A 24,636-nucleotide genomic window follows, 5' to 3' on the forward strand; every position below is an offset into this window, starting at 1 on the left:
TGAAGAGGAGCTTCGTTTGGAAAACTCACAGCTGAAAGTCCTTCCTTTAAAAGTAGCCAGTAATAACATCACAAAAAATCGTGACAATGGAATGACTGTATGGACAAAAGAGGAGAGAGAGTACCCTGATTACAGTGAGTGAAGTTAGAGACAAAGTGGTCAAATCTAATCTATTGTAGATGCAACCTTATCAATATGCGATTCTTCATACAGGGCTAATGAGAACCATTATGATCAAACTATTTTCACATGTACTGTATCAAAAAGGAATGCAATGCAGGCTAAGTATTTTTTAAATTATTCATCCATAAATAACATGAGTCAAACAAATTTTCAACTCACATCAATTGTCAAAAATGTATAGTTTTCAGTGAATCTATGTCAGTTTACACAAGCTGAGGATTGGTCCCTGGGTATTAAAATGTCTAATTAGGACTTTATTTGACCTGAAATTTGCATCTACAAACCCGTTTCTCTTTAGTAAGTAAGTGAATCCTTTTTTCTCCCATGGACATTTATGTTTCTTCCTCTTAAAAAAATATTCCCATTCCTCTATTTGACTTTTCCTTAAGTCAAATCACTTGAACTTTCCCTTTACATTCTTGACACCAGCATGAGTTATGAGTGTGGGTCCTGTGCTACTGAAGTTCCTACTTTATTTTATTTAGTGGCACAACCTCTCTCTGTTATTTCAAGGTAGCTTTTGTTGGCAAATATAAAATATGAAAGCCAACAACAAATACACTACAGTGTAAGTAATGGCTACATGTATACAAAAGCAACATAGTGTACACACATTACATGGAATACATGTTTTTTACACACACACGCGCACGTATAGATGGACAGACATGAGTGAACCTTTCTTTAGGCAGAATATTGGTCAAACAAATATTTATTCAGAGTTACTCAGCCGTGATACATAAGGGGATTCATGACATGGTACATCTGCAGTCTTCTTAGTTTTTATGAGATAATTGCACTTTGGACTGCCTAAAACATGGCATGGCTGAAGGATTTGATTTTTAAATTTAACAACATGGAACGGGCAGGAATTAAATCAGTCATGCCTCTGTATTGTTCATAAAGGAAAGAGACTATAAATAAATGGGCAACAGAAATGGTGCAATAAGAACAGGATTAATCTTAGTGTGATTAATTCAGTGTCAGATTAAAATTGATAGTGCCAGCTGTATCGGATCCATTCTGCAGCATTATTCTTTCCTGTCACACTTTTTGTCCACCCCCCTCTCACCCTTCCCTTCCAAAAAACACCTCCTTGGTAGATAAACCTGCTGGAGAGTTAATTGTCACATACATGGATTTAATCACATTGTCCACAGTGTTTAGGGGCCTTGCCTTCAGCGATCCATGACTAATTGTTGTGGTAATTTTTCAATCATTAACAGCAGCGCATATGCTGCAGACAAATCCCATGACACTCACCAAAGCCCAGTGGCAAGAGGCATGCACTTCCTAATAAAGGCCACCGCACTCCCCTCTACACCTATTATATCCCCATTAATATATGTCTGTTCCCCTTGGATGGAGAGGGGAGGATGTACTTAGATTTTATACTGATAGCTCTCTAGTTTTATTTTCTTTAAGGCATGATCCAGTTAGGGGATGGGGGATGCTTGGCAGGGGAAAAGATGGAAATTAAAACTCCATCGGGGACACTAGCTGAGGGCCTACTCTACATTCTGCTTGTCCTTCATTCATTTTCTGTTGAGCTGGTGTGCTTCAGCAAGTGCCCTTTCTTTGTGTGTCAGCTGCATTAGAGATTTCCATGGCAACTGCCGGTGCTCATCTGCTGCACCATACTGCAGCTTCTCTCATCTCAATTCTCCAGTCGCCCGAGTGTCAGACGGGGCATGCTATCTGCACTGGTGGGACAAGACCTTGCCTTAGGGAATCCTCCCACTGATTGAAGCCCTGCTCTAATCACCTCATAATACAAGCGAACCAGATCATGTAAAAACAATTTTCTTTTTTGAGATTCTAGGAATTAAAACAAGCAAAGCACCCCCCTCCTCCCCCATGGTTCTTTGGTGCTCAAAAGCAAAAGAAAAACGGCACCCAGGATCCTGGAGCAGCAGAAGGGATTAGTTACATAATAGTCTGGAAGGAATTGTGGGAAATACATAAAAGCATCTCTGCAGGTCCAAGCTACATGACCTGCTCCTTTAGCTCAGCTGGCAGAATGCTTGACTAGGGAATAGGAGGCCCACGTTTCAGCCACCTCTGTGACTTCTCTTTATAAATTAATGTATTCACTGGCATGTGGACCAGCTTATGCTAAATAAGGTGTGTTGCGCCTTCCACTGATGCCTATGTGCCCTTATGCAAAATGTCACGTTTGGTATCCGGTTTGCACCCACTGGGTGCACTCAGCAGGGTCATGTCCCAAGGATCCTTTCCCCTCTGTACATTACTGTATTAACTATCATGGGGGGACTGCTTACTGGACATGTGCGGCAGCTCCTTCAGAAGAAGGCACACACAAGAATGTGCAGGTCAAGAGGTACCAGATCCAGACACTGCAGCAGCACTCCTAGAAAAAAGCCATTTTAAAACGGAGGTATAAAGAGCAAATACCCAGAAGCTTTAGAAATGCAGATAAAATATTAGCTACTGATAGCAAGCAAATAACAACAGTTCAAATGTCCCAAAGAACATAAATGAAAAAAGCAAGAGTTCATGACAAAAGAAGGAAGGATTAAATAAAAGTAGAGCCCACTCACTTCCTAGGGGAGAGAGAGAGAGAGTCCCTCCCTCCTCAAAATATTTTTATTTATCTGGTTTCTGGTTCTTGTTACAAGGATATGAAAAATATCCAATACTTTTGACCTGTTTGTGACAGTTATGGCACCAGCTCTCTGATGTAACTATTAGGTAAGTTATGACAGTGCTTCTGACAGTCCTAGAGCCCCCTCTAAGACATCATGCAGGGCACTTCCACTCTTGTGTACGAGTCACAATGAGCCTTCAAACTTTTATTATTTTCAACAGCTCTGTTTTGCCTGGGGGTAGTGAAGGGAGGGGGAATTTAAGGAATACAACTGAAGCAAACTTTTTTTTTTTGCATGTTATTGTCTCAGGAAAAAAAGAGAGGCAAGAACATGTAACCTGTTTCTTAATTTCTGCTTTTGGTAGCGTCATTGTTATTACCATGTTGTACTACCTCAGTGTCACAGACATGAGAACTGCATAAGTTAGGGGAACTGCCTTCTAAAGCCTACCAAACATGACAAAAAAAAATCCTGACAGTGGCAGATGGCTTATGATTCACTCTAAAGGCAATTAGCAGCTCGCTGCCGGATTTTGACATGCTGGGGAGGAGAGGGGGGTTTTCTCTGCTTGGATCAGTTAGCACTAAAGGGGATGGAAATAGGGATTAATCTCACTTTGCTCCCACAGAGCCTTCGCAACTGGTGTTGCTGGCTTTGCCGCTGTTGTCCTGTAGGGGCCCATAAGTCCCTGGTGCAGAAAGATTTGCAGCAGCAATAAAACTGCCATCTCTTTACCCTTGATGACTACAAGTCACAGCTGGTGCAAAGCGAGGGGTGTGTTAAGCTGAATAAAGATCCATGGAGCGAAGGAACACAGCCACCCAGTCAAGCACTGACACTGCTATGCCAAAACATTATGGAGCACTATAAGCAGTGACTGAAAATGTATCAAAATCCTCCCATGTTTCTAAGAAACAACCATAAAAGGATTTTTGAACTATTACAAAGTTGGGCTCCTCTCAAAAATCACTTCATAGCAGAAGATGGTCCCAAATTTCAATCAGTTCAGCTAAAACTGAATCCTGCATCCTGAGCCATGTAGATGTGCTTATCTTCAAATGATGCCAATCAACAAGAAACTGAAGAGAATAATAACACACTGCAATAATAAAAGAATAGCTCCAATACATAGTCCCCTAAGACCACGTGTACACAACAAGATAAGGTAGAATTTATTAAGGTGGATATTTTAGCATGGTTCGATTTTGTAAAGTCGAAGGTGCATGTCCCCACTGCATGCAAGAATTCAACATAGTTTGAAGTAGTGTGCCCCCAGTAGGGTGGCTACCCTCGACTTTGAGAGTGATTCACTGTGGGTAGCTATCCCACAGTTCCTGCATCCTTGTGCCTTCTGGGTTATCTTTCCAGTGCACACTGGGATGAAAACTGTGCAGCAGGGGGTTCTGGGTACATATTGTCAGCTTACCATAATGCACTCATCTCCTTCCTCCTCCACTACTTGAAAGCGACGGCAAACAGTCTCTTCGTGCAGATGCCATAGCAGCATAAGCATGGAACCCATTGTGAATTTTGCTGACCAGCAAAGCATTATGGCAATCATATTAACCATGGTGAGCCTTACGCTGGAGTATATCCCATATAGCATACCCAGCAGCCCCTCCAACTTCGCTATCCCCAAGGTTTCCTGCCATCCTTGCGGTTTCTGCAGGTGATCCTTGCTCTTACCATTTAGAAGAAGTTCTTGAACAAATAGACTCACAGATGGCCAAACACACAGACAGAAGATGCACATTTCTAAAATACACAGATAATTTATATATTATATAATATATAATAATTTAACATAACACTGTAACTAATCTAAACCTTAATCTTCAGGGGGTAGCCGAGTTACTCTGTTACAGAAAAAAACAATAACAAATGGTCTGGTAGCACTTTCCAGACTAACAAAACATGTAGATGGTATCATGAGCTTTCATGGGCACTGCCCACTTCTTCAGATGACCGGAGTTATGAGTTTGGGATGTGTACACCCGAAATAAATAGGAGAGGGGAAGAGGATGGGGGAGGGAAGAAAAAGAGAGGGGGATGGGAGACAGATCATCAGTAAGTATCTGAAGATTGGATAGTTAAACCGAAACAGATAAAAATCGAAGTCAATAGACAGACTCCCATGTCAGGAAGGATACAACACAGAGAGCTGTTTGTACCTTCAATGGTTGTTAAATTGGTAGTGTCCCAACTAACTTTCACCATGATTGAGTCCATTAGCATGTGAATTGAATTTGCGGATGAACTCTAATACCTGTTTCCCTGTGGATCTGGCTGGTAGAACTGGTTTGTGACAAGAACCGGTTTGTGGAGATCTTTCAAAGTGTAATTTGGAAGGTTGAAGTGCTCTCCAATAGGTTTCTGTATGTTTCCTTTGCATATATCTGATGTGTCCATTGATTCTTTCCCATAGAGACTGTTCAGTTTGTCCAATATATAAAGCAGTGGGGCACTGCTGGCACTTGATGGCATAGATCAGATTACTGGATGTGCAGTCAAATGACCTTTTGATTTGGTGACTGATGTTGTTGGCTCCAGTGATGAATTTGCCAGTATAGATATGTGGGCAGAGCTGGCATCTTTTTTGGTTGCAGGGCTGGGTTCCTGGAAGCTTAATGTAATTCCATGCAATTTCAGGTGATTTAATAATAGACAATTGCTCACTTTGATATAACAGTTCAATCAGCACATGAAGCTAAGTCCTTGCCAGGCTGCATGTACTGAGTTGGCAGAAAAGTCCATACAAAAGTAATTAATTTGTTTTTGAAGACATCCTTGTGCTTTCAAGATTTCCACATTTAACACCAAATAGTGAAACATACTTCTCTATTTTCTCACCAACTCAGGCACTCCTTAACACCAACATTTAACAAACTATTTGAGCCAAAGAAAATGTACCTTGAAGTAATTAGAAAGGAATGGCACAGGAGAAATCTTGATACAAAGAAATACCCACTGCAAGGGGGAGTGAATGTTAAATTTACAACAGAAATGTAATAGCTATTCCAGGGTCACATGGCTACTAAGGGTCAGATCTACAAAGAGGGGCAAAGGAGGGTGGCCCAGCAGACAGAGCATGGGACTTGGACTGGGTTTCTATTTGTGGTTTGTCATTGTCCTGCTGGGTGCCTGAGGTAAGCCATGTCACTGCTCTGTTCCTCAGTTTCTCCATCCGTAAAATGGGGATAATACTTAACAGAAGATATCTAAACAAAATCAAGGACAACAATGGGTCTCTGTTTCTTGAGGGTATTCAGAGGCAATGCTTCTCTAATACATTTACCATAAGAACAAATAACAAGTTCAACAAACACAAGCTTCAGGGCTTAAAGAAGCCATAGAACTAGTGTATCTGTAAGTTCACGCCTTCTGAAACTATAGTGCATTAAAAGATCAAAATTTAAGTTCCTGGCAAACACATCAGACTTTTTAATGTTATTATTTATGTAACAGCCCAAGTGTGGTAGGAGCTTGACAGTAAAATAAGTTATTGCACCAATGAGGTCACAGTCTAATCAGGCAATGTACAAATACAGGAGTTAGAAAAGGGATGCAACTTTTTTCTAATTGCATTACTCTTTAATCTTCATTATATGCCTGTCAAACCTTCAGTCCTTAGCTTGGTTTCAATTTTAAAATCTGTATTATACCATTTTTTTTATTGCTATTGTAGTTTTGTTTTTGTTTTTAATCTAGCCCAGTCCTCAGATCTTTGCTCAATCAACATAATGCTTTTTTACTGTTTTCTACAGTTAGGTTTTCAAAGAATACATAACCTGCATTTTTCCATTTCTAACTACCAGCTGCATCCATCTCCATCTATTTTTAATTTAAAGCGTGATGCTACCAGAAGTCACTGACTCCAAAACAGGAGTGAGATAATTTTGCCTAGTTCTGGTGAAATGTTGAGAAGCAGAATTCTGAATAATCAACTGGCAGGAGCCCAGCCCTAGATTTACTCCACTCATATTTTATATAGCTGTTTTTACAGCTAACACATCTTTAGATGGGTAAACTGTACTCTTAATGTGTCTTTTTGGATCAGACACAGCATATGCATTTTTATACACATAAACAGTACATAGGAACACAGGAATTGCCATAAAGGCTCAGACCCATGTTCCTTTCAGTTCAGCATACTACCTTTAACAGGGGCTGGAAACTGCACTGTAGGCAGAAATGGTATAATATGCTCCCCAATTAAGATCTCATCCTAATCCAGATTTTATCTCCCCTCCAATGCTCTTTTTGTTAACTGGCTAGCAAGTGCAAATAAGTACAAAATAAAGTCTTTGGGACGCCTCCACTTAGAGCTCATGAAAGTGAAGCATTGTTATCTTGGCCTTTACTCTAAAAGACCTGGATGTCAGATAAGGTGCATTAGCAGAAATAATTGAGAAATTCTAGTCAGTGCCATCAGTCTTACAGGAGCATCGTAAAAAGAATTAATTTAGATAAGGTATAAGAAATTTCAGTCAGAGTTTTCCTTTGACTGTCTCTAGTGAAAAGTGTGTGATAACGAAGTCGAGCTAATATGAGACAAAGAAAGGATTCCCCTAAAACTAGCTAATGAATTACTCCAAAAGAACAAATAAACACCTTTTCAACAGTTATAACCGAAAAAGAATTCTTGACAGCACCTTTCAGATTGGATAAATGGGCACAGTTTCCTCTATGGCTGCCTGAGCACTCAGTCACGCTCTCGCTCTCACTTTGCCCTGTGCCGGGCCCAAACTCTACCTATTGCTGTCAGTGAAGACATAGCCTTTCTTATATCAGTTAAAATGCAAGCTGTGCCACTGGCGCTGAATTACTATACACATATTCAAAACAAAACAAAACAAAAATTCAAAATAATACAGGCAGTTACTCCGGTAAAGAGCACAGGAAAATTATCTCTGTTTTCACTGCTTCTTAATCATAGGCACAGGGTGAAGTGTGAGCGAGAGCGGGACAAAGAGCATACAGAGCTTCAGGCAGCCACAGAGGAAACTGCCCATTTACCCAATCTAGCAATCGGAGTCTGAAGGGCAAGAAGTGCCATGAATGGCGCTGTCTGTGATATACTTTAACATTAGCCTTCTCGACAAATAGATTTTGGACAGATAAGAAATCAAGTTTGCTTTTGTTATCTTGCAAAGTGAAACAGTTTCTGCAGTACTCAGTTGAACATTTAACCTTTTCTGAACTGAGTTTAAGGCTGTACTGCCAGGAGTTGTTACAGAGTCACATAAATAAAGTCTCCTCTCCGTTCCTATTTCACTAATTCTGGAAAGCATTGTATAGCCCTTCCCCCTCCCCACACACACAAAATATATGGAATCCTGCAACCCGATGAGGAAACTTGTTACAGTAAAAGCTCTGTTATCTGGCATGTTTTGCGGGGAGGGGTAAGAGGGGTGCCAGTTAATAAAAAATTCCAGTTAAATAAGAGGTACACTTACCAATGGACTACCAATTTTCAAAGAATTAGAATACAATAAAATGAATAACCTATACAATAATATACAGATATTCACCAATCCACCAGCAGCACTGAACTGCAAAGTGGTTGGTTTCATTTATGTGTATACAGGAAAAGTGTTTTATAAAGTTTAACTTTTGACTCTTCATACCTCTATGGGCAGCACATGGCATACATCCAGATCATTATAAATACACTTAATGATAAAACTATACTGAACATGATTTAATTGTTGTTTGATGACTCATAAGGCACTAAAGGATCTTGCAGTGATGATGCAGATGCAGATGACCTCAGGGTCATCATTATTAACATCAATTGTGATTGTAAATGTAAAAAGTGTAGGAGATTGGGCTGAATCTGTAATCACCCTATGAGATGAAGCTGCTTTTTGATTAAATCCCTGATTTCAGCTTACTTACTTGTCTTCTGCCTCTTTTGCAAAAAACTAGAGTGCAGAATGTGCAATTGCATAACAATCCTGAGCAGTATACTAGCCCCCAATACTAGATTGAAGATTTGTATTGGGAGATATCAGAAATGCTGGTTAATAGAGATTAAGTGGTGAATAACACAGTTTTTACTGTATTTGGATCAGAAAGGCAATAGGTCTTTGTTGCACACAAGTTAAACCCTTATAAATGAGAACAAGATGAAACTGGGAGAAGAACTGTTTAAATAACTCTACAAAGGATCACATATTGAAGCATTCAGCATAGCACATTAGTCATTAAAAGATATTATTTGACAATGTTCTTATTTGTTTAAATCAAAGAAAGAATATCCGTCTAAACTATAAACTGCTGTTGAGGGTTGCTGAGATCATCATGCTGCTTTGCTCTGGAAATACTTAAAGTATATCATACACTGTTTAGCTGTCTCTTGTGTACAGTACCTTAATCCTCCTGCTGGATCCCAGGAAGATCAGTCATACTAAGGCTCCAAATCTTTAATCACTTTTTAATTTCCAAAAACAAAGAAAATGTGAGCAATACATACTCTCTACTTTATGTGTAATAATTAGCTTGTAGGGCTTTAATAAATCTTGTCGTTAAAATTCCAAGTGGACTTATCTAAGCATCTTCCTGGTAGAACAGAGTCTCTCACCCCTGGCAGGGGAGAAAGTACTTACATCACACCCTCAAAAAACAGTCTAGCTAGCTCAGGGCCAGCATTAACTCAGAGTATGTTAACATCTTACAGTGATTATGTGGGGAGGAAAAAGTGAGGTCTGAAGTGTAGGATAGATTCTAGCACTGTGAGATATGGGGCATAAGTTCCAAATACAAATGAAGTCTTAGATCCTCAAAGGGACATTACCCTCCAAATCCACTCACAGAATCAATCTAATGTTCAGCTGGTAATTGTCAACTGACTATGCAAAGTTGATGTGCTGCCTCATATTTAAATGCTGGCTCAAGTTTTATAATAGCTTTTCAGTTCAAAATCAAATCCTGTACTAACCTTCCCTGCAAATAAGCAACATGCTGCCCAGAAATAGGTGTAACTGAATTGTCATAAAATGTATTTCAATATTTGTTTACTCTGAGCAAACATTAGGAATAAGATTATACTAATTCTTTCAAAGAATACAAAAACCCAACATATATTATGAATCTGTCAGAGTTAATAAAATCAGAGAAAGCAACGTTATAAAAATTTTGTGGGCTCATTCTGGATGAAAAACAAGTTAAACAAATAGAGCTGTATATTAAGGAACAGATAACAGACAAATGATCTTTACAAGAGGATGGGAGGAAAACCAGAAAGCTTTACATAACTTTATAATATACTGTAGGAGTTGTAGCCATGGGCAACAGTAAACAAGAAAGCAACAATGAATAAAATACTGCCTTTTGAGACTTTAAGGGGCATCCCCGCTGTGTGGTCTGTTTCTCTGCCTTGCCCCAATTTACCAAGCCACAACCAAGATTTCCGTTAGCCTGGTTTAAAAGAATGTAAAACCAAACTCCAGTGAAAAAATTTTCTTCATCCAGGAGTAGGGAGTAAACCGTCCTTAACTTAATTTCCTTTTCAGATGTCAGGAGGGAGAATGAGGACATTTTTCTTCCCCTCAAGAGTTTATTCCTTGCCTTCCACTTTCTGTATAAACTACCTGCAAGATGTTAAGCACTTTGTCTCCAAAATTCTTAAGCATATGCTGAAGTCTTACTGATTTGAACTTTATGGAACTTCAACACACATTTAAGAGCTTTGCTGCATCAGGACCTAAAACACATTCACTTTGATGAGACAGCTTGTATGTTTAAAAACTGATCATCTTGTTCTTAAATGATCTGCTAGATTCAGAACATGGTGCTGAGCGCCTTGCACGATACAGCTTCACAAAAAGATGCAAGTGGGAGATACTCCTCTTTTCCTATAGGGAGAAGGAGCAACTTCTCTGAGATAGGTCAGATCCTCTCTTTTATTCCCTTTTTAATCTGTCAAGACCTGCTCTATTTTACCAAGACCACACATTCCATTCCACTGAACATATGTAGAGGGTAATAGCCACAGGATATCTTGTGGACTATGGTGATCAATTGTATTTATGATACATCTATGCCCTTCCCCTTCACCCAACTCTGCCAGGATTTTCTCCATCATTCCAAACCTCTGACTTGAGATGATCAAAGTCAGATTTCACCATCTATTAACTATCATATTGGGAATGTCACTGGGTCTGACTAGCTCTGGCTCTCATACAACACATAACTGTCAGATAACTCTGTTTATTTTTAATAAAGCACCATACTCTTTTACTTATGAAAGTAGCGCTCAAATCACTAGGCAGGTTTGAGAAGGACTGCCCAGTGGTTAGGTAACCTGCCTGGGACTTGGGAGACTCTGCTCCATCACAGACATCCTGTGTGTGACTTTGGGAAAAGCTTCTCTGTGCCTCAGTTCTCCATCTGCAAAATGGAGATAGTAGGATTCCCTACCTGATAGGGGTATTGAAAAGATAAACACATTAAAGACTGCCAGGCTTTCAGGTATAAGTATCTTAGATAGAGAGTCATGATAAAGAGAGATATTTTTTTTCACTAGATTTGTGATGGCAGCTGCCCAGGCATCAAAAGGGAGAGTTAAATTACTCTGGGTACCTTTGGGTACCTTGTCTGAGAAGTACAATCTCGACTTGGCACAACACTGGAGGTGTTATATACTCAAACTACTGATATGCAACTGTAACCTTAACTTCACCTTAAAAGTTCTATAACGGTGTGCATGTGTGTACCTCCATTTACTAATCGCCACATACACACATATGCATGCATTTAAATATTTCAAGATTCCCATAGTGGTAGTGCTAAAAGGGATGTTAGCACAGGTAAAACACATTGGGTTTGCATACTGGATAGGCCTTATGCAGCATCTTCTGAAACGTTTTTATGCAATTTTTCAGGCAACACCTGAAATAAAGAACTGGGTGCAATTTCCCATTTTCTCCAAACACCCTCTCCTCTCCCCACATCACTTGATACATGAATCAAAATCCTCAGAATCTATTAATAAAGTAAGCAAGTAAAACTATCCCTACAAGGTACAAGGTTTTTCCATTAGCTACAAGTTTACAGCTTATTAAGCAGAATGGTGAGTTCAGATTTGTCAAATCCAGAGCCTAAAACAACTGAAGGGTTAGGAATTTGGAACTTTCGTTTTCCTTTACAAAGCATGTGTAAAAACAAATAATATTTTTTTAGACTGCTACAACTAAGTTTACATGTGTTAACATTTTTATTGTGCAGAAGGTGGCAGCACTGGGTTCGGTAACACGGAGTACTGGAATTAAATACTGTAGCTAAGCTGCCAACAGGTTTTAAGACAGGAGTAAATAGACACTCTGAGGATTAGTATCTAACTTTCTCTTCATACAATACTTGTGGCAAATAGGTTTTTGTCTAAAACTTCTTTACATTCATAGGAAGAGCTTGCTTCAGTGACATTAGTTTAGACTCTCTCTCCCCTCCCTTTCCCCTCTCCTATTTATTTCAAGTTTTCATATCCCAAACTCATAACTCCGGTCATCTGAAGAAGTGGGCTGTGCCCATGAAAGGTCATGATACCATCTACATGTTTCGTTAGTCTATAAAGGGCTACCAAACCATTTGTTGTTTTTTTCTGTAAGGGTAGGTCTACACTTGCAGCTTATTTCAGAATAGGGCTGCAAAGGTAGGCATTCGGAATTGCAAATAAAGCCCGGGATTTAAATATCCCCCCCTTGATTTGCATCTTCCCGGCCGGGCACCTTTTTTTTTTTTTTTTTTTTGAAATTTACAAGCCCGGAATAACTGCCCACGTCTACATGCGGCAGTGAAATGGGTGTTCGAAATAAAGCCCTATTTCGAACTACCTGTTAAACCTCATTGCAGGAGGAATAACAGGTAGTTTGAAATAGGACTTTATTTCGAAAGCCCATTTCACTGCAGCGTGCAGATACGGGCAATTATTCCGGGCTTGTAAATTTCAAAAAATGGCGCCCGGCCAGGAGGATGCAAATCAAGCGCGGGATATTTAAATCCTGGGCTTGATTTGCAATTCCGAATGCCTACATTTGCAGCCCTTTTCCGAAATAGGCTGCAAGTGTAGATATACCCTAACAGACTAACTCAGCTACCCCCTAAAGCACCTTTCTTTGTGTTACTCTGTTGTGATAAGGGAAAAAAAAAACTATCAGGCTCATCAAGTGTTCACTCCCAACAATCTTAGGACTCACTAGGTAAGTACTAACAACAACAAATTGTCAACAAAAGTGCTTTCACTAGAACTTCAAGATATTATACACAATCCTTTGAACCTCAGCACTGCACAGGAATATTTGAACCTAGAATACAAACGAATGCAGACTGTGCACAGTTTATCTACATCCTTGTCAAAGACCTCATTCTGTCACAGAAGTCAGAGCAATCTCCCTCCTTTTCAGTTTAGCAAATGGATATTTTCTCTCCCAAGCCCTCCGCATATCCATTGCATTCATCCTCAAAACCAGGCAAATGGCCATCACTGAGGGCTATGCCTGTGCTACTTTCTGAACTGGAAGGCGAGAGATACACATGCATCAATAAGCTTGGCCAGCAGTCTCCACCAGCAGCATCAGTACAGTTTGTACCTCCCTAATTCAGCACCCTGGATGAGGGATTTTGCCAGACCAGTGGAGGTCATATTTGGCCCCCCTGCTATCAGCACCCCGAGCCCTGGACCAGCCAGCTTTCCCCTGCCCTACTGGTCCCTGCCCCTCTTTGCCTGCTATGCTAGGCAGCCCAGCTCCCAGAGTGCTGTGCTCCTGCCCTGCCAGGCAGCACCGCTAGAGTGGGCCGGACTCCCGGCCCCACCAGGCAGTCCAGTTGGGTCGCGCTGGACTCTTAGCTGCCATCCATCCATCAGGATTCTCTGGTCCTGGAACATCCGTGGTCCTGCTGGATCGTGGATGTTGCTGGACCAGAGTCCTGGTTTACAGAGGTTCAACCTACAACAGCAGCAGTCATGGCTAAGGCTAAGATTTAGTCATGGATTTTTTTTTTAAGTAAAAATCATGGACAGGTCACAGGCAATAAAAAAATGCATAGCCTGTGACCTGTGCACATCTTTTACTTATAAATACCCATGACTAAAACTTAGCTGCTCCTGTGGTTCTAACTCTGGGGAATCCTTGGGGACAGTGATTAGCCCTTGCTCTGGAGGCAGGGCCTTACTTCCCTAGGTCACCGGCTATTCCCAGGCCGCCAGGGATCATTGCTCCGATGGCCTCCAGGGACCAGAATTCATTTTTTTACATTTTTATTTTTACAGTTGCGGAAAACGAAGAATTATCACCTCTAATATCATTAACTCACAGACATTTACCTCCCCCCTTCTGTTCTGAAATTTGATTTGTCCTTTTCATATGTGTTCATTTTTTTAAATTGGATCCTTTGGTATATATGGTTGTGACAATTTTCTGCCACATATTGATCTGAGGAAGTGGGTCTGGCCCACAAAAGCTCATCACCTAATAAACCATCTTGTTAGTCTTTAAAGTGCTACATAGTCCTGTTTTTTGTACTGACACTGAAGCTGTAAGGGACCCTGCTCTACTGAGGGTCCCAAAATATCTGAACAAGGGAGGCTGCAGTTCTGGCCACTAGAGCAGAGAACTCTAGCCAGGGCTGATTAGAGAAAGATTAGACCTCGGCCATGGGGAGAGCCACCCCATTGCTGAACAGTCCCTGCACAGGAACAGCTCCCACACTGATGGCTGGTGAATGACTGTGGAGTTGTGACAGCAGAGTTGCAGAGGGATGCCTGCACAGCCACTGAGCCAGTGACACTGGATGGATCCTTGCAGATGCAAGGTAGCCTGTGATCCCAGTGGGGTAGAACAGAAGCTTTTCCTGGATAGAACTGCAAGGAGGAGGAGAAAAAAGAGCCCCCACCCATGGAGGAGGCCACCTTGACATTGAACGGCTCTATGCCCTGTGGTGGAGGGCTTCTCCTCCTCCTGCCTGGGATCTTTATTCTGCCTCACTCTAACTAGAGGCTTCCCCAAATCCTGTGCCTGCAAGGATCCAGTGACACTGGTTGGTCCTGCAGCTGTCACAGACACACTCGCTCTCTCCTGTGACAGCAGGGCTGCAGAGAGTTCTCTGTTCTGCAGGGCTAGTAACCCAATTTCTACAGACCCAAGTGGGAGGCTGCATTCTGACTAACTGGTATAGATGGAAATGCTTTTCATCGGTTTCAGTGTGTCAGCTGATATCAATATTTAACAACATCCACCAATTTAAATTGAGTCCTGCCAAGCCTTTCTATAGAGGGAAGAGATGGAGCCACAAATACACTGCTCTGTGCACTATAAGGGTGTGTCTAGACTACAGGGTTTTGTCAACAAAAGTGGACTTTTGTCGAAAAACTATACCTGCATCTACACTGCCGCTGAGTTCTGACAACATAACATCGACGGAACTCAGCAGTTTTGTCGACGGCTGTAAACCTCATTCTACGAGGAATAACGCCTTTTGTCGACAGAGTTCTGTCGACAGAAGGCATTATTGCATCTACACTGTCCTTTTCGTCTACACTGTCATGTCAGCAAAGCGACTTGCTTTGTCGACAGAACTGGCTGTAGTCTAGATGCTCTTTGTCAACAGCAGCTTTTTCGACAGTATCTGTCGACAAAACTTCTGTCGACAAAAACCTGTAGTCTAGACGTACCCTAAGGTAGAGATTTTGGACAGGAAGTTCCAGTCCGTCCACCAATCAAGATGAAGGAACTAGGCACAATTTTGATTTCTATCAGCCATTAGAAGTGTTTCTCTTCTAGTTATAGTGGCAGCGCAATATGAAAGATTTTTAACTTTGTCATGGTGGAGGCTCATCACCATAATAAATTCTGAGAATCTAGGAGCTGGAATCATAATAATAAGCACAGCACCAGCGTAAATAAGTGGTAAGTCAGCACTTTGGGTATATTCTGAAATCTGTGTCAATAGGACAATAGTGACTATTTCCTATGTAGGTTACATCAAGTCACATGCAGTAATTATAAGCCACATTTTGTAATAAATAAATAAAAACATTTTGGATGTTTTGGTTTTATCTGTAATATGTGTACTGCAAGATCCTGTACATTTAATATTTAACTATACAACAAAAGAAAGTGAGAGGAGCTTTATAGTGGTTCAGTGTTTCAGATGTGTTTCACACAGCCTGGGCATTTCTATTTGAGAAGTGAACTCTGAACAAACTAGGGATAACGGGCAATTGTTGAAACCCTACTGCATCTTGGATCACAAGTAAATGAAAAGAGTCCTTGAATTAAAAACAAGTGTCTAGCATTCCAGCACATTTCACCAGAGAACTCAAATACACTGTCACGGTTTATACTTTTTCACAATCCCTATTTGGTTTTTCCAATTTGTAATATCCTCTGAGCAATCTCAAAATAAAATGTGTTCTTTTCTCAACAACTTTTTTTCTTTCTATTTGAAAAACATTGATTCCTTCCATTTTTACCCCACTTGGAAAGCATTTTGCTTTGAATGGAGCAGAAATTAACAGGACTCTTTTGGTCTGTAGATCATTACCAACTTACCTGAATGGGAAATGGTCTTACCATCCCATGAAAATTCTCAAGTTTTCAAAAGTACTCCTGTTCCTCCTAAGTGCAAAACTGGGACCTTTCAAAAACTTTATAGAAAAAATGAGAGAGATGTTCCATCTGAATAAGGTGAAGACTTGAACCTAGCACTCCCACATCCAAAGCAAGTGCCCTAACCATCTGGCTATTAGTATTCTGGAATGATGCCTTCTCCGTGTCTCCTTTTTGTTAGACCTGTCCCACTTTGTATAAAATATTTAAATACTCATGAAGCCAAAGACAAACTGACTAAGCCAAAGGTCAAGGCACACACCTGGGACAGAGAGGGACTCAGGTTAAATCCCTACTGTACTGAACATTAAAAAATGAGAAATTTAGAGTCTATTAAAGGCAGATGTACATGTACTTCAGAAACACGACCATGGCCCACCTGCAGTACTGCAGCTTGGGCTGCTGTAGCATACACAGTTAATGCCGCACCAGAAGGGGTTCTCCCATCAGTGTAGGTAATCCGCCTTTCTCAAAGGGGGTAGCAGTGTCTGTACTTGGTCTTGCTCTGGCTTAACTACATCTCTCAGGGATGTAAATTTTCCTCCTGACCTTAGTTTTAGGTGTACACCAGGCTAGAAATAGCTAAGAAAACATACAGCAACAAAACAAACTAAATATACCATAACAGGAGGCAGCAGCCTTACATGTTTGCACAAAATACATGATAGTATTCCAGAAGGACATCAGTATGAAATAAATGACAAATATATATTAAACTGATTTTCAATAGTGCTGAGCACCTACTGCTGCTGTTTGGTCAGAGGGGACTGCAGGTTCCCAGCCCATCTAAAAATCAGGGCCATGAAGAAGTGAATTTGAAAATACTTGAAAAGTAATCCCATTATCTTTTTCCTTCCTTTTATGTAATCTTTAGAGGCTAACTCTTGTCAGGCAACCAACCATATCTCTGTAATTTCAATTAAATTACACGCTGTTGCTCTTGAAACAGTGCATGATAATCAGTACAAATAAACAACATATAAAAGGAGACTATTTACCTAATTAACACACAGTTTTCTCCTATTCTGTAGTATCGGAGATACCAGTGTGAATAAATCAGGCTTGTTTTGAAAGACAGGAGAATTTGTCTGCCAATTAATTAGTTTATCTTTTAACATTAAAGGTCCTCCTTAATATACAAATATATATTATACAAAATTCCCTTAAAATGACACTACTTCAGTTTTCAGACTCCAGCGACCTGGTCATCATGGGCCTGCAGACTGCTAGTAACAGAGACGTATGTAAGCGAAGCGTACTCTGAGGGAATGGGGAGCTAGAGATTGTGAAACTGATTGTGCTGGAAGTATTTGCTAATAGAGATGTCAATGAAGCCGAGAAGTTTCAGTACCTGAGTTAACTAGCTTCTGCTCCATGACCCCACAGCCCAGCACCTCCATCCATTCTCCTTGGAAGTTGATCTCCATCTCAAAGGAAGGGTGCGTAAACGGGAAGTAGCAGTCTACCCATCTAATTTCCAGTCCTGTATCATTGTTTAAAAATAAATAAATAAATAAATAAATAAAAAGAGTAAGTATTTAAAAGGCTACCCCCTCCAAACCTTTGTAAAACTTGCCCTTCAGTTAATGACACCAATTACTACAAGCTTGAGAAAATAAATCGCAAACAAACTAATTTACAGCACTTTGGTGCACAGTAATAAATCTTGAAACTTGTGAAAAAATGGCCATGTCTTTTCTAATATGAAAAACGCTTTGTGCAATTCAGGCACCCTTTGAAACCAAATCAATCACTTGTCAAATTCCAGCAGCCACCTGGCAGAAAGGAAAATGAGCCAAGATCATGGGATGGTAGGTAATTTTGTTATTCTCTGAAACAGAAAATGACTAAGCTCCAAAAATAAAGCTAACCCTTTTTGTTGTGTTTTTTATTATTCTTATTATTTTACAATTTTAGTTATTACTGTAATGACACATTTAGGCAAATAAGTTTCCCTTCTTTTATTTTAAAATATAGTAATTTTAATCTCTTTACAAATAAAAGCTATTTTCCCTGTATGTGTTTGTGTATGAATATTTTATTAGGTTACACATAAGAGAATACTTAATGGTGAAATATGTTGTAACACAAAAGATATCCGTGGCATGAATTTGAGATGATTTCAGTACAGGCAGTCCCTGAGTTACGCGGATCCGACTAATGTCGGATCCGCAGTTACGAACGGGGCCCGTCTCCCTGGTTTCCAGCAGACCAGGGAGAGGAAGCAAAGCGGCGGAGCACGCGGGCAGTGGACAGCCCAGACGCGTCTGGGCTGTCCGCTGCCCGCATGTTCCGTGGCTTTGCTCCCCGTCCCCCTGGTCTGCAGACCAGGGAGACGGGGAGCAAAGCACAGCAAAGCCGCGGAGCCCGAGGGCAGCAGGACAGCCACGGCGCGTCTGGGCTGTCCCGCTGCCCCCGTGCTCCGCAGCTTTGCTCCGGACGCCTGTGGTACAGCAGCTGGGGGGCTGCCAGTTGGTCCCGTAGCGCCGCTCTGGGCGCTACTGGACCAACCCGGCAGCACCCCAGCTGCTCTGCCCCAGGCGTCCTGATTCAGCCACTGCTGGTCAGTTTCAGCAGCGGCTGAATCAGGATGCCTGGGGCAGAGCAGCTGGGGTGCTGCTGGGTTGGTCCAGTAGCGCCGAGGAGCGGCGGCGCTACTGGACCAACCCAGCAGCACCCCAGCTGCTCTGCCCCAGGCGTCCCCAAGTCAGCCGCTGCTGAAACTGACCAGTGCCTGACTGCAGGAAGCCCCTGCCCCAGGCTTCCTGGAATCAGCCGCTGATCAGTTTCACCAGCAGCTGACTTGGGGATGCCTGGGGTTCTTAAGTTCAATCTGTATGTAAGTCAGAACTGGAGTCCAGATTCAGCCGCTGTTGAAACTGATCAGTTTCAGCAGCGGCTGAATCTGGACCAGTTCCGACTTACATACAGATTCAACTTAAGAACAAACCTACAGTCCCTATCTTGTACGTAACCCGGGGACTGCCTGTACTCATAAGCAGGGAATCCAGACACGAGCAATAGTGTTGCCAATTTCTGACATTTTATCATGACCCCTTCAAGTCCGTTTCATAAAACATTAGTTCCTGGAGTCATATGAATAGTCTCAGCTTCCATTTAAGAAAAAAAAAAGGCAGTTTCTAGCCCATATGACTACTGAAGAAAGCTTGAAAACATGAAAGGCTCGAGATCCTTTTAATTTGTTTTAAGAAAGTCTCATGACTTTTAAGCTAATTTTATTTTTTCTGTAAGTCTGACTAATGAATTTTGAATGTTTGAGTTTGGTGATATTATACATATCGTCCCAAAATGGTGCCAAGAAAAATCTTTATAGCATCCTACACCATCTTGATTACTTTAGAAGCCAAATATTTTACAGAAGGAAAAAAGTTCAGAGATGTTTTTGTTTATAGTTGTTGTTATTGTAAGCATCAGCATTTATCAGGGCCAAACGGATCCAAAGGCTGAATTCAGGTTTCTATTCCCTTCCCCTCACTTTTGCCATTATTAATATCTATATGAAAAAACTTATGTTTAGGCTGAAATTTTCCACATTTAGTCTTAGCCTCCTCCCCTGCCCCCCTTTTTGAAAGCAAATGGGATTCAACCATTTTTGAGCAGTACAAGTAGGAAAACCCCACCCATCCACCAACTTCCACAAAGTTCTGAAGGAAATGTTTGCACTTAAATTATTTAAAAATAACAAACTAGAACCTCATTAATGATTGTTATTAAAATAGCACTCTACAGGTCCCATCTGAGATCATGGCCCATTGTACTACGCACTGTGGAAGCTAGGGATGTCAATGGGTAACCAGTTAACCCATTCCTCAGTAATGAGTTACGTATTCCTTAGTGGGTGATGCTTACTAGGTAATGGTTAAATGGTAGCTGGGAGCAGCCCCTTGCCCACGGCCTGCCACGGATGGAGGACTGCTCTGACTCCCAGCCTGCGCAGCCTGGAAGACGGCAGCCCCATGCGGGCCAGAAGCAGCTGGGCTGGAGCAGCGCCTGCCTGCGGTGGTGGTGGTGAGGCTGATCCATCCTGAGGGGGCTGGAGCGGTCCCCCCCGCTTGCTCCCACTTTAATCAGTTAACCGGTTAAACACTACGTTTGTTGGTGTGACATTAAACACTACGGCTACACTGGCATGAATTTCCGGAAATGCTTAAAACGGAATACTATTCCGTTTTCAGTTTTTCCGGAAAAGGAGCATCTACATTGGCCACGGAGTTTTCGTGATAACGATGCGCTTTTCCGGAAAAGCGCGTCTACATTGGCGGCACGCTTTTCCAGAAAAGCAAAAGCCCGGAACCATTTTGAAGAGGGCAAAGGCCACCAGACCTTTCCAGGGGCGGGGCCGGAGCTCCGTCCAGACGCGTGGTTAAAGGGGTTTCGCCAGGCAGCCGTTGGTCTCGTGCTCCCGTGCCTTGGGACCTCTGCCAGGGACTGGCACCCTTCGCAGGGTCGGTGGTTGCCCTGTGAGTTTTGGGGACACCACCCTTTGGCCCCCCAACAGCTTTTCCCGGCGTTTTGTTTTGTCTGCCCTGCTCTGTCTGCTATGGAGCCGTGGGTGGCCATGTACCTGCTCGGGCCCCTGTTGGAGCTGTACAGGTGCCTGGAGCTCGTGCTGCAGGCTGGTGCCCTGCTGTACACATACCAGGAGGCAGAGATCGCCTCGGACTCCCTCACCAGAGAGGTGCTGGCAACCGTGTGGCATCAGCACCCCACTGTGGAGAGGCCCATCTGGACTTTGGAGACCAGCACCGACTGGTGGGACCGGGTGGTCCTCGGATGATGGGACGACTACCAGTGGATCCGGAATTTCAGAATGAGAAAGCGGACCTTCTTGACGCTGTGCACCTGGCTCACCCCCGCGCTGCCGAGAACCGCCACCCGGCTGTGGGCACCCATCCCCGTCAACAAGAGGGTTGCCATCGCGCTCTGGAAGCTGGCCACACCGGACAGCTACCGCTCGGTGGCACACCAGTTCGGGGTGGGAAGATCCACTGTCGGAGTGATTGTCATCGAGGTAAGTCCCAGGGGGAGTGGGATGGGGGGAGAGTGCTGCATTCCAGTCCCAGGGACAGCCAAGACTCCAGGCTGGGTCGCCCAGGGGTTTGGGCCGTCCCTCCCTTGTACAGGCCCGCTGGTGGGAGGGGGGTGGGGGGCCCTGGTGGGTGTGTGTGTGTGTGTGTGTGTGTGTGTGTGTGTGTGTGTGTGTGTACACAGAGGGAATCAAGGGGGGGACCCAAGGGAGGGCACACTCACCCCTGGCTGTATGTGATGTGTTCCCTTGTGTTTCTCTGCACCCTTCTGCAGGTTGTCCACGCCATCAATGATGTCCTGCTCCCGCGAATCATCCGCCTGCACGACGTGGATGATACCATGGCCGGCTTCGCTGCCCTCGGGTTCCCCAACTGCGGGGGAGCCCTGGGCTCCACCCACATCGCTATCCGGGCCCCGGAGCATCGAGCAGCCCATTTCATGAACCGAAAGGGGTACTGCTCCATCGTTCTGCAGGCCCCCGTGAACCACCGGGGCCGCTTCGTGGACATCTACGGGGACTGGTCCGGCCAAGCACACGACGCCCGCATCCTCCGGAACTCAGGACTGTTTCGCAGGTTGGAGGCGGGCACCTACTTCCCCCGGCGGGACTTGACTGTCGGGGATGTGCCTATGCCCATCTGCGTCGTCGGGGACGCGGCCTATCCCCTGATGCCCTGGCTCATGCGGCCCTACAAGGGGCAGCCGGACCAGAACCGGGCCCGGTTCAATGACCGCCTCAACCGGGCCCGAAACCCAGTGGAGCTGGCCTTTGGACGCTTAAAAGCCCGCTTCCGTTGTTTGCTCACCCATCTCGACATGGGTGAGCAGAATGCAACGGAGGTGCTGGCCGCGTGCTGCGTGCTCCACAACATTGTGGAGCGCAGTGGGGAGGCCTTCCTCCCTGCATAGGTGGCAGCTGAGGCACAGACCTTGGACCAGCCCGACACAGCTGCCATCCGCCAGGCGCGCCAGGAGGCGGTGCGCATTAGAGAGGCCCTGGTGGACATGTTTGCCCAAGACCCATAGTAGGGTCACCTCAGACTACTCCGTCCCATCTCCTACCCTTCCCCACCTCCTCCCCTTACTCCCTCCCCCCCCAATAGTAAAGCGTCGGGTCACAGCACATCGGCCGTCATCATGTCTGTTTGTCGGGTGCATCGGGCGTAGTTAGGGTTTTTCTTTTAAGTTAGGCTAGGGTTTAGGCCACCATCGCCTGTCCTGAAGAACAGCCAACAGGATTTGGGACTTGTGCGGAAGGCTCATGTCAGTGCCATCTTCGACGGATCTCCTGGCTCTTCCTCTCCTGAGGCCTGGAAGGCCCAAAGGATTGAGGTGGCCAGCTTCGCTGTCATCTTCCGTCGAGGGATCTCCTGGCTCTTCCTCTCCTGAGGCCCGGAAGGACCAAAGGATTGAGGTGGCCAGCAACACCACAATCGTCCTCCCTGCGCCTAAACTATGTTTTAGAATCTGTACTGTGCATCTTTTAACCATTTGTGCTTGTTTGTTGCTATGTAAATATAGTTTGTGGTTTACATCTTTCCTGAAAAGTCTCAGTATTTCTTTATGCGCCACAAACCAATGACCACTGAAAAAGGGCCCCCCCCGGTGATAGAGTCATGAATTTGTTGTCCACAGTTTGTAACCCTGTTAAATTGAAGTGGCTAATTAGCATCTCACATCATTTCTTACAGTTACTAGAGGAACACAATAACCACACAATATTCAAGTGAAAACAGAACTTTTTATTTACAAAGGGGGGGGGGGCCTTTAACTGGAACGGGGGGGGGACCTTTAATTGGGAGAGGGAGGGGGGACCTTTAACTGGAACGGGGGGGGACCTTTAACTGGGAGGGGGGACCTTTAACTGGGAGACGGAGGGGGGGCAGTTACTGGGACGGGTGGCCCCTGTGAGCACCCCTCCGGGGGCGGACCTGCCCACGCTGGGCAGACTGCGTCGGGGCAGGCTGCACGGTGAAGTGGCCACGAGTAGGAGCACGAGTAGGGTCAGGGTCAGGAGCAGGAGCAGGGGCAGGGGAAGGAGCAGGGAGAGGAGCAGGGAGAGGAGGGGGCATGGGCTATGCTCCGGGAGGGATGGCAGGGGCATGCGGTCTGGCCATGGCATAGTGGATGGCATGCACTAAATGTGCCGTCAGCGTGCCCATCGTGGTGCACATCCCTCGGTATTCCTCCAGGAAGGCAGCTCAGCCCTCCTGCCGCCAGTCCTGGTCCCCCTGCACCCGCTCCGCAATTGAGGTCTGGATCCCCTCCACCGCAGTGACGTGACGGCGGAGCAGCTGGTCCCGGTGTCGGAGCCTCGGCCTCCAGGCTTGGGCAGCTGGGGGTGCCGCTGCTGCTGGAGTCGCGGGTCTGGTGCTGGGTCCCGCTGCAGGGAAGAGAACAAACGACGGGTCAGTCAGGCAGGCCGTCCACTGTCCCCACACCTCATGCCCTCCACCCCGGAACCCAGGTGACCGCACAGTTGTGTGGCTTGGGCCCACTCGGTTCCCCTCCTGCTCCCGTGCTGTATGTTGGCAAGGAGGACCGCCCCTGGAGTAGGGTCCTCCCTCCAGTATTGTAAGCACCGGTCTGTATCCTGGCCCCGTGGAGGGCGGGAGGGTGCTTGTGCTGTGTTCACCTGTGGAACTCCCTGCTGGTGGAGACTGTGAAAAGCTTTGGGCTAATCACTGGTGTTTGACAGGGAGCGAGATGCATCCCCACGGCAGTGCCTGGGAGCACACCTGTCAGTGGCGGTCTGGGCTCTCAGATCCCCTCCGTGTGGGATATCTCCTGGACAGAACCAGAAGAGTGACTGAGTGGGGGGATGTCCCATCCTTGCAGCAAAACTCAGGGGCCCTTCTCCCTCCCACTATCCCTCCCGCAAGCCCGGTAGCCCAGGGACAGGTATGGCCACAGTGGAGACTTCCCTCGGGGAACCTGCCAAGGCACCAGGAGCACGTGAGGGGCTTGGTGGGGGTCCACGGTCACAGGACTGTGACACTGCGCTTTTCCCAGGAGCAGCTGGCTGTGCCTCACAGCCAGACATGGGACAGTGTGCCGTTCTCTGTGCTGAACCGTTGGTGGAGCAGCAGGCTCTGGGCTGAATCCCTGGGGCCCTGGCCGGTTCTAGCCAGCATCCACCCTTCCCCCTGGTCCCGCCGAATGTGTGTGAGCAACACAGTCTCAGGCGT

At 44.4% G+C, this 24,636-nt stretch overlaps 1 protein-coding gene across 6 annotated transcripts in view; it reads right to left on the minus strand.

The window, feature by feature from the left end:
* The window catches only part of FARS2 (phenylalanyl-tRNA synthetase 2, mitochondrial), a 391,854-nt gene that overhangs the window by 249,196 nt on the left and 118,022 nt on the right, over nucleotides 1-24,636 (minus strand). For 5 of the 6 annotated variants that reach the window (XM_075921297.1, XM_075921296.1, XM_075921300.1 and 2 more), the window contains one exon: nucleotides 17,751-17,882. The exons of the other annotated variant lie outside the window; for it this stretch is intronic. In XM_075921297.1, coding sequence (XP_075777412.1) covers nucleotides 17,751-17,882 — 132 coding nt within the window. The remainder of the gene's footprint in view (nucleotides 1-17,750; nucleotides 17,883-24,636) is intronic. 6 annotated transcript variants of the gene reach the window in all.

Source organism: Pelodiscus sinensis, chromosome 2 (assembly GCF_049634645.1).
Source record: "Pelodiscus sinensis isolate JC-2024 chromosome 2, ASM4963464v1, whole genome shotgun sequence".
Taxonomy (NCBI): domain Eukaryota; kingdom Metazoa; phylum Chordata; order Testudines; family Trionychidae; genus Pelodiscus; species Pelodiscus sinensis.